General features: G+C 34.9%; 1 protein-coding gene across 1 annotated transcript in view; it reads right to left on the bottom strand.

Annotated features, from left to right (window-relative positions):
• The window catches only part of LGR4 (leucine rich repeat containing G protein-coupled receptor 4), a 54633-nt gene that overhangs the window by 21092 nt on the left and 22274 nt on the right, over window positions 1–11267 (bottom strand). The window contains exons 3-4 of the mRNA XM_053449165.1: window positions 6292–6363; window positions 5929–6000 (exon numbers count right to left, since the gene is read on the bottom strand). Coding sequence (XP_053305140.1) covers window positions 5929–6000; window positions 6292–6363 — 144 coding nt within the window. The remainder of the gene's footprint in view (window positions 1–5928; window positions 6001–6291; window positions 6364–11267) is intronic.

The raw sequence follows: 11267 nt of genomic DNA, 5'->3' as shown, positions 1-11267 counted from the left end.
ATAACACTGCTTACACACACGTATGGGAATAAACGGGAATTCGTAAAGACTATACTTAGTATTGTGATACTTAAACACTACTTTAATATTTAAAACAAATTATATGAAGATTAAACTGTTACTTTGCACTTAGTTATATAGGGGGAATTTATATATGTGTTCCTATTAGTATTCCTACTGGTATATCAGGCTAATGTAGAAGAGGGAAAGCAGGGACTTGAATGAAACCTTAGATATCATTACTTTATATATATATATAATGGTTAAAATACATTATCAAGTTTTGCAATTTAGAAGAAATATATTTATTAGGTGGACATTTTAGACAACACTGTCTACATACAAATACAACGGTTAAAACACATTATTATTATTTTTTTTTTTTTTTTTTTTTTTTTTTTTTTTTTTTTTTTTTTTCTCAGTCCTTTTAGCACCCCCATAATAATAATCCCAGATGGTTCAGGGATTATTTCTCCAAAATGGGAGGTTAGGAAGTAACTTCCTCCCAAGTATTGGGGACAGAATGCATGTTTCTATGTTTGATTTAATGTTAAATGTGAATTTTTTGTTTAATGTAAAGCTCTTTGAAAATTATGTTGAAACCTATTTAGATCTTGATAGGGGCGAGTGTCTTAATTGGCGAAAATTAGAGGTCTTCCTAGAACAAATCTGTTATACAAATTTTTTTTAATGACCCTTAATTTGGTAACAATTAACGTACAAGGGTTGAACTCACCACATAAAAGGTCCTATCTTTACGATCTTTTGTTAAAAGGAAATATAGATATTGCGTTTATTCAAGAGTCTCATTGGCAACAACAACAACCTCTTATGTGGAAGTACCGTAAATACCCTTATATCTATACATCTTCCATGCTTAAAGAAAAGAAAAGAGGAGTTGCTATTATATTATCTCAGAAAAATAAATTTGAATATATCATACATGAATTTGATAATGAGGGGAGACGTCTAATCTTAATATGTAAAATTAATGATATTCTTTATACATTTATGACCCTCTATGCTCCTTCTGAATCAACTGCTAAGTTTATTAACGATTCAATGGAAATTTTAGAAAAAATCGCTAAAGGTCTAGTAATTATAGGGGGGGACTTAAATTGCATACAAGATTTTAATCTAGATAGAATATCAGAAAGGAAAACGGATGCATATGATAACAAACTAAGGAAAAAAATCGATAGGTTTTCTGCTTCATTATTTAAACATAATCTGTATGATGTTTGGCGGACTATGCACCCCCAAGAAAAAGATTATACGTTTTATTCAGCTCCTCATAAATCATACTCACGTATAGACGCTATTTTTATGTTGGGGTTAACATTAGAGAGATGTTCCTCTTCGTCAATTGGTAATATTACGTGGTCTGACCATGCACCAGTCTTTATTCAAATTTTAGATAATCCAAATTATAAAAAATATTCCAGGTGGCGCCTAGATGAGCAAATTATAAAATCAGATGAGAATAAAAAAGAACTTTGTAACATAACTAAACAATTTTTGGAATATAATGATACCGGAGATACTTCAGTAAGCACCTTATGGTGCGCTTTGAAATGTTTTTTAAGAGGTCACCTAATCAAAAAAGCTTCCTGGATTAAAAAGTCCAGAGGGGATAATCTTGCAGACCTATATATCGCTTTATCAAAAGCGGAAAGGGATAATAAGATCAACCCCAATCAAGAAAAATATGATGTAATAAAACTAATTAAAGCGGACATACTAATTAAACTACAACTCAACGTAGATAAAATTATGTCGCGCCTGAAACAAAAATGGTACTGCAGTAATAATAAAATTTCTCGGGATTTAACAAACAAACTTAAAATACAAAATCAAAATTACAGGATTAAACAAATAAACTTTAAAAACAAAATTTGTTTATCTCCGGTTCAAATAGGAGACGCCTTCAAAAATTATTATGAAACTCTTTATAATTTGGGCAGCTTGGATAAGACTGAAGAACAGATATATTCTTATTTAGACAGATTAGATCTTCCGCAAATAACAAAAGAACAATCGAATGTCTTGAACCAACCTGTCTCCATTGAAGAAATAGAAGACGTTATAGATAATTTGGTTTTAGGGAAAGCACCTGGCCCCGATGGGTTTTCAACGTTACTTTTTAAAATTTTGAAAACGGAAATAAGCCCAATTCTCCAACGACTCTTTAATGAAATTGGAGATTTGGGCAGATTTCCGCCTGAAATGCTGGAAGCTTCGATATCGCCTATACCAAAACCGGGGAAAGATGCAACATTAGTAACCAACTACAGGCCGATCTCCCTCATAAATGTGGATGTAAAAATTTTTTCTAAAATATTAGCACAAAGACTTAAAAAGATAATTCCAGATCTTATTCATCCAGACCAAACAGGTTTTATATCCGGAAGATCAGGAGAAGATAATACCCGCAGGCTTTTCAATATTTTGGAAGAAATTCACAGAAAGAAAACCCCCTCAGCCTTTCTAGCACTAGATGCTGAAAAGGCTTTTGATAGAGTTAATTGGAAATTCATGGAAGCAACTCTCCATGTATTTGGATTAAATGGAAATTTTATAAGATCTATTATGGCATTATACTCCTCCCCTACTGCCAGAATTAAGGGAACAGCATTTGAATCAGAGTCTTTTAAAATCCAGAATGGTACACGTCAAGGCTGCCCACTAGCTCCATTGATATACGCATTGGTTATGGAGCCCTTAGCAAAATCTATAAGAAATTCAAATGAGATCCTAGGGATAAGGATAGGTTCTCAGGAACACAAAATTACACTATACGCAGATGATGTACTTCTAACTTTATCCTCTCCAGAATACTCATATTTTTCCATCTTGGAAGTAATAAAGGAATATTCATCTTTCTCTAATTATAAAATAAACTTTTCTAAAACACAAGTAATAACAATAAACTTGAATGAAAAACAACAAAGATCTCTTATTGTGGGACCTAATGCAATCAAAATCCAGCATATAATTGAATATTTGGGTATTAAAATTACTACAAATTTATCAGAAATAATTTCTTTAAATTTTGGTTCCCTATTAGAAGAAATGAAACTCTTAACTTCTAGATGGAAAAAGATAGAGTTATCCTGGTTAGGTCGAATAAATATACTTAAGGCATATCTATTACCCAAAATTTTATACTTGTTTAGAATGATACCCTATATAGTTCCTAAGAAATTACTGAAAGAATTTGATAATTTATTCTCAACATATGTATGGTCAACAAAGAGACCTAGGATCTCAAAAAATATTTTGAAGAAGAGTATCTCTCAGGAGGGGATAGGTTATCCGGATCTATATAGACTACATGAAGTTTCTCATATTTCCCATGCAATGGCATGGAGACAAACAAATAAATATAATCTTGGTTGGTATAATATTGAGAAAAGCATAAATAACAATATTGAACCATTTAACTTAATATGGCTTGACAAGAAAATGATTAAAAAACTAGGAATACCAAGTATTCTAATGAAAGATATATTAAAAGTAATACTCAAAGTTCGAGAAAACTATGGCTTATCAACTGCGATATCTGAACTATCCCCCATAGGAATTTTGAATTTAAATATTAGAGATCTACATATTCAGAGCTGGAAACAAAAGGGAATACTAGACATCGCAGATGTTATAGAAGGACAAACAGTGACCCCATTTGTAGATCTTCAGACTAGATATAACCTTTTAAATAAAGACCTTTTCTCATATTTACGTATAAAACAATTTTTATCTATAACTCCAATAAGGGAATGTGACAAACTGGATGACCTTTTCCTAGAACCCCCGCTATTAAATAAGATCTCGAAGGTAGCAAAACAACTGACAAATCTCCTACCTCAAGAGAAACCCAAGACGATCTTGTTATGGGAAAAAGACCTTAAGATCGAGTTTCAACATCAAAATTGGTATAAAGCTTGGAACCATACTAGACAAGCAGTGCATTGCTTAAATTTACACGAGCAATACTTTAAATTACTTCATCGCTGGTATTTGGTCCCATATAATCTTAGTAAGATGTATACTGCGGTCAATGGTTTGTGCTGGAGATGCAATCAAGCAGTGGGAACCCACTTTCATATATGGTGGGAGTGTCAGATTCTTGATTTTATTAAAGAAATAGCCTGTTCCATATTTTTAACAAATACCGGTATTAGAATCAGTTTGTTACCTCAAACTTTTATGTTTCATTTGGACCTACCACCCACATCTAAATTTAATAATATTTTTTTTATTAATATACTACTGGCTTGTAAGATTTGTATAGCTCGCCGCTGGAAAACACAGAACATTCCAACACGAGATGAAATCTTTAACCAAATTAATACTCAGGCCACTTCAGAAAGATATTTCTTTCGAAATAATCTAGTCTCTTATAATAAGATCTGGTCCAGCTGGAATCAAAATTTTCCACTTAGACTTTAAGAAATTATTTTTCAGTTGAATTTGGACAGAGTTTAACCATCCTTAATTAGCCATACGACACTATCTCCCCTTTCTTAAAGATTTAAGGTTTCACCAGAACCATCTTTCAAAGAGCTATATTATTTATGTTTAGTCTTGTATTAAGTACAATATAAGTCAATACATTTGTCTGTGTGTTGGAAGTTTGTTATATGTGTCTTTTAAAAGAAAATTTATTTTCTAATAAAGAGTAAAAAGAAGAAAAAAAAAAAAAAAAAAAAAAAAAAAAAAAAAAAAAAAAAAAACAGTACACAGCAGATAGAAAGTAGACATAAGTCATCGGCTCCTAAATTTGGATCCAGTTATATGGAAATGCTACACACACACACACACACACACACACACACACGCTTATATAGAAACAAACACTTTGTGCAAAACTTAACTGACCAACAGAACAGCTCAACGCCACAACTATGTAACTACTTTTATAGATTCATTTGAAAGCTCCTTGACTAGCCACCTAGTGACATCAACAACCATTATTATCAAAATAAGACGTGATTAATCATTTTTAGAATTAATTTTCCAATATTTCCTTTGAGAACTTTTTTGTTTTTATTTGATAGAAAAGGAGTAAAAGGAGTAACTTATCTCACATCTACATTTTGGTTGTAGATATGGAACCCAATTGATCCAGTTTCTGTACACACCACCAGTTAATTCAGTAGGATGCATATATTATATTATAATATATATTTAATACTTCTGCACTATTTAATGTTTTGCCTGAAACCTTAGGATTTGTTTATGGAACACAATAAAATAAGCATATCAACAGTGTTTCCAGGGCCAATATATTTATATGTAATAGACTATTGCTTTAATACGGTCTGCAATACAGCGAAAGGTGGTCCCCTACTGCATGTGTATAGAGTGTCCAAGGCACGTACACATGTTCAAACGCTTGTATCACTTATAGGTTTAATAGGACTAAACCAGAACTGGTCATACATGAAATTATAGCGTATTAAATATGTGGTACGCGTGTAGGTTTCTTCAGCTGCAGCGCAACGGTTTTATTTACTCTTCAAGATCGTGAACCCAGCCATTTAGGTCAAGACTGTGCTATTTGCAACTCCAAGGACGGCTTCCCTTTCACAAGATATTTATAAAAGTTTGCCACAAACGCATAAAAGATAATAAATGTAAAAAAAAAAGAAAAAAAAAGGATTTCTGTGGTTTCAGATGGTCAAGTAGAAGCAGTAGGTTTTACACATTACGGTCCATTATTTTATGAATTTACAGCAATCTCAGAAACAAATTTGCTTAAACCGGTGAAATGCTCCCTTCCACCTCTCAATATTTTTGAAAAAGCTAGACAGTAATTAAGTTAGAAGTATGTTTTTAAATCGTACATTTTAAATTGAATTATTTGTACGCAAGAATTAAAAAAAAATTAAAAACCTTTAAAAAAATAATAAAAAATAAAACACTTACAGTGACTGCAAAGAAGCCAACCCCTTTAACGCTTCGCTTGGCACCGTCTTCAGTTGATTATTCTGAAGAGTCCTAAATGGGGGGAAAAAAACCACAATGTGGAACAAGAGACCATATTTAACAAAATATTGCCATTATGATCATTGACAGTACAATAAGTTTGCAAACTAAAGCGTTCAGCCTGGAAATGCATTGGGTTAGAAATAGAATTTAGCGATACAAAGCCTGGTTTTGGTAGAGTTCTAGACTTTTTTTTTTCATTATTTATCCTCTGGGTTCAAAAGAGTTAATGCGAAAACACGCTGCTGTGCTGACAGAGTGGAGGGAGCATGTAATTACTAAAAAAACTGCAGAATTACTTACAGAACTTTGAGTTCTTTCAGGCCAGACAAGGCCATGGGATGGATGAAAGAGAGGTCATTGCCCGCCAGTCGCCTGGAAGAAAAATTGTAATAATAATTGAGATGTGGGAGTAAAAACAATAGATAAAAGAAAATAAAAAAAAAATACTTTGCAATAAAAGAAAGAAAACTCTGAAATGATTGTAAATAAATGCGCAACCTATTACGTTGTAACAAGCAGGAATGAAGAGGGGCACGGTTTATCCAAATTAGCGCTGGAGCAACTAGGAGCTATTAGCGGAGATTCACAGAGACTAATGTCATTATGAGATGCGGATTTTCTTTTTATTGTTTTGTTGCCAGCGCTCAATCAGGATGTTTTATAAACCGTCAACAATAAAATCTTTTGACCTGCTTTAAAACAAAGAACTTCAACAAGATCTTCATCATAACCCATTGGTCTATGAACACAGACAGATTTTTCATTGGAAAATGGGGCTCTTTCCCTACATTTAATGTAACCAGAGGCTTTATCAGCATTGGTCGCTTATAAAATACTCATCATACAGGACAACCCTGACCCTAAATGTGGCCTACATTAAATTGGAAAAAAAATCTAAGAAACTTCAAGGAGTTATAACAATTTTATAACTGTAGCAATTTATCCCAGTATCTGCTTTGGAATTGGTATAAACATTGTCACATTTAGACCTAGGGCACCTAACCGTAAGGGGGGCACTGTTACAGAGATGGCAAGTCACCCGCATGATGCCACCCTAGAAGAAGCAGATATCTCCAGTGTTTTTTCCATCTTAGTCATTGTATTTGTGCAGAGAACCAGGATATGAGGCAAGTCATCTGTGCCAGAAAAGGTAAGGTCTCTGCTCCTTCTACTCCCTACCACCATGGAGGATCATAAAAGAACAGGAGACAAACTTCACATTTTTTCTCATGGTTCACACTGCCCTTCGTTGGGGCTTGAGTGCCGTTCCACCTTGATACATTTGGAGTGAATTCAGTGCCCACGGCACAACCACCCCAGGATTTTAATGATCTAACCTGCCAGGGCCCAAAGCTTTCAATAGGGTTAGCGTTAATTTCCCAAATCTCCGATTATCACACATGGAATAGACAAGTACATCAACTGACATTAAAAGACTCAGATCCCTTCTAGCTATGAATTCCTATCCGGATAGAGTTTTCCCCCTCGTTTTATTCCGCTTTGCCTGCTTCCTGATAAACATTCCCTGTGTGGTCCAACCTTTGCTGCACCGAGGCTTAAATATCACAAGGCCTTTCCTCAATGCAGAATTAGAGAAGTGCTAGAATGCGGCACACCTAGCGATCCAGACTCCCAAGCTGCCAAGAAAAGATCGATTTACATGGTAAGATGAGCACAAGCAGATGCCTTCCTTCCTTAGAGGAGTTGAAGCTGCGCTGAAGCCTCTTTAGATTTGGCCAGGAACGCTGTATCCAGTGTCCTCATTTTTCATGTCCATTAAAAGTGCTTAAAAAAAACAATTATGGGCTGATCACTTCCGCCATCTCAACTTCAGTAATAACTTTTCATATTTGTAAACGCACAATATTAATGTAGATCGATACATATATTTTAACTAAAGATCTAAAAAAAGAAATCTGGGAAAAAAAATACAAAATGTAAACAATTACAACTTGGTTTCACTGGGAAAAGAATCAAATGACGTTCAAGAAAAAAAAAAAAAAAAAAAAAAAACGCAACGTCTGCTCCGGACTAGATTGCAGGAAACAAACGTGCCGGGCAAAAACGGTTTTTAAAGTCTTCCACAAAAAGAATGACTTATAGGAAGGACTGGTCTCAGAATTAGCGGGTTGAGTGTTTTTTTTTTTCTTGTTTATTCTTAGATAAGAGAACATTTGCAGAAGAGCCTTTCCAGTTGTGTTGACAGATGTAAACAACGCATCAATTCATTAACACTTGGAACAGACTTGGGTTATCGCGAACTGGAAACACAAATAACGCAAGCCCATGCCAGAAGGAAGTTCCGTATCAAGCTTGTATGTTACAGGTAAACTAGCGATAAAAATAAATACACTTCAGGCCAGCAACAGGATGTCCGATATATATATATTTTTTTTCCTAAAGAAATCCTTGCCTGAGGTTACAGATTTACGATTGAATGGGCCAAGCGGATCTCTACCTCCTAAATACTCCCTCTATATAATTCCCATCGTTATCTGATTCCCCACAGACACAACAAACAGTTCTTATATCTTGATAAAGCAACCATCCAAGTTAAAAAAACAAAACAAAAAAGTAACTGCTGTCACTAATGCGGTGTATTGTGGAAAGAGACAAGCTGAAACCTAGAGAGGCAAGCTGTTGCGTGACTTTAATGGAGAGACTATAGCTTACCTCAAGGCAACTCGTGTTTACTCGGCACGCTAAACCAACGAACAAGAAACAGAAGAGTGTAGTTAATTCGACTTCCGTTTCTCCTCTCGCTGGCAATCTTCCAGGAAACAGGATACAACTGGCCAAGTGTGCAAAGGTTTTGCTAATATGTCTGCCAAATATTACTAAGTTGTTGATGGACTAACTGCCTTATGAGGGTCAAGGACCTCATAATTAGGGGCAGAGGAGGACTAAGCCATTTTAGCTACACACACACACTAACAGTTGAGATAAATAATGCCTTTGGGCTTAGGAAATACAACGGGAAGCTTTTGTTAGCCCAGGGGAGTCAATTTAATAAACAAACAGTAAAAGCATTGATGATCAAGGCCTTGGCTCATTATATACAGCAAAATAATGTTATTGTCTAGCAAATACTGTATGCATATAGCTTAAAATGCCTAGGCTGCTTTACACAACCAAGAAAAATATTTTTTTTTTAGCTTCATACATTTGAAAATGTTACTGGAAAGGAAAGGTAACCAATAGGTCAGCTGTCTACAAAATAAACTTGTGCGCTGTTAACAATATTAAAATTGTTTGGGAATCAAAAATCCCTAAAAGTTTTTTTTTTTTTTAATTCGGGTCATTACAGCCTAAGACTATTTTAGAGTTTTTGGTAAAGGCGATAGAGTCTTTTCATTACATTCCCATTCTTGGATCCCGATTCTAGCGAACTTTTTCGTAACACTCAACATAGTATTTCTTTGTTTAACTTCCTTCTCTGTTTGGAAATTTGGGTGTTCCTGCACAAGCAAATTCATTTATTAAATCGACCAAAAACTTGTGCTGGCTGTTGATCAATATTGGTGACATCTTGTGGCAGGGCCTTATAACGGCTGCCTGAACTAATCAACAATAATCAGCAACTTAACTAAATCACAGAGATAAGTTGACGGAGATGAATAATCAAGCTGGTATTAGAAAAGAAAATATAAGGCGGGTTTTATTACATCAGTATTGCTTATTTTATAAATTAAAAATATATTTAATAGAATATATATGAAAAACTGTAGGATCTGGGAACAATAACAGATTTGTTTAAGTGTCTGAGTTATTTTGCAGCGAGTTGCACAGCTGAGCAATTTGCTGAACTATCTGTGAGGATTAGCACAGCTGTAATGGTGGGTTTAGATTTCAGGAAGAGTCTCCATGAGATCCCATTAGGGGTTATATTAAGAAATAGGAGCAGATCTGTAAGGAGAGACTCCCCAGACAGACCCCCAAGAGATACACAAACAGAACACGTGTAAATAGATTTTATTTTGGTATCGGATATTTACAGGGATGCTTTAATAAGTTTTATTTCTGCCACATTCGGTCACAGTGCCCCCTGCTAACGCTGGATAATACAAAGCATATTAAAATAATGCAAACAGATGACGTGATCTCAGTTATTTTGCTTCTGTGAACATTAATATTGTCAGCATTCCCAAACAAAACAAAGACCAATGGCTTCTCCAAAGCATCCAAGCGATGGTGAAAGCTGCAGATAGACCACTGTGATCAGATGTTGCTTCCTACAACCGTAATCCAGAAGATGGTTGTAGGTTGTAGTCTTTTTTTATATCATCTTTATTATTCCTCTCTATCAACTTATCTCTGTGATTTAGTCAAGCTGCTGATTGTTGATTGGTTCAGAAATCCATTATAAAGGCAGGTAATAAAGCTAACCCTGCCACAAGCTGGCACCAATCTCGAAAACACACTGATCAACAAACAATGGCAGTCATATCTTAAGAAAGGATGGGCGAGAACTAAAGAGCTGTCCAAAAAAATGGAATCTGGGACTCTGGGCTTTTCAAAGAGTTGGTGAATAAGCTCCAATCTCACCAACTCTTTTCCAATCCCGAACATATAGCTTTTTTGTGAATAAACCCCAATAAGTTAGAATATTCATTCACATGAGTCCATAGGAACCACCGATAAGTATCGACCAACAAATCCAGTTAAACATTTAAATCCCACTAGGCATGTAAAGAAAAACGTCGGAACTGGTCAATTGCCCAAACTTCCTGGCAATCAAAACATCAGCAGACTAGAACCCTGAATACAGCTTGGTAAGGGAACGCAGCATCTCATTCCTTCGCTGAAAAATTAAATATGTTTTGTGCTCTAAAAGGGTTAAAAAGTATAATAGAGAGACACAAGGCAGGGCAGGCGTAAATATCAGTTGAATATTCAGGAAAAACATAAGTTCAAGGTGTAAAGCGTAGGAGCATGTAATAAGTACACACTTGTAATATGTTGTGTTCAAATAGCTCTGCACATATTACGAAACCAAGACAAATATTGCAGGCACCTAGATAACACTTCTCAGTCTGAGAGGAGCCCAAAGTGCGGCAACCGGCAGCCTGGGTACAATTTTATTTTAGCAAGCGGACCAACGGGGCGGCCATGGGGCCATCAAAAAATAATAATAATAATAATAAATAAAATTAAAAAAAAAAAGACACCTTTTGTAGATGTATTCATGTGTAGTGATCAACATGTTGCCAAAGTAAAAAATAAATCATATTAACCCACAAAGCAGAACAAGCCATTAACAAAATGTGCCTGGACGC

The sequence above is a fragment of the Spea bombifrons genome, chromosome 10 (assembly GCF_027358695.1).
Source record: "Spea bombifrons isolate aSpeBom1 chromosome 10, aSpeBom1.2.pri, whole genome shotgun sequence".
NCBI classification, from domain to species: domain Eukaryota; kingdom Metazoa; phylum Chordata; class Amphibia; order Anura; family Pelobatidae; genus Spea; species Spea bombifrons.
The sequence above is the reverse complement of the archived record's forward strand: the minus strand, read 5'-3'. Positions and strand labels throughout refer to the sequence as shown.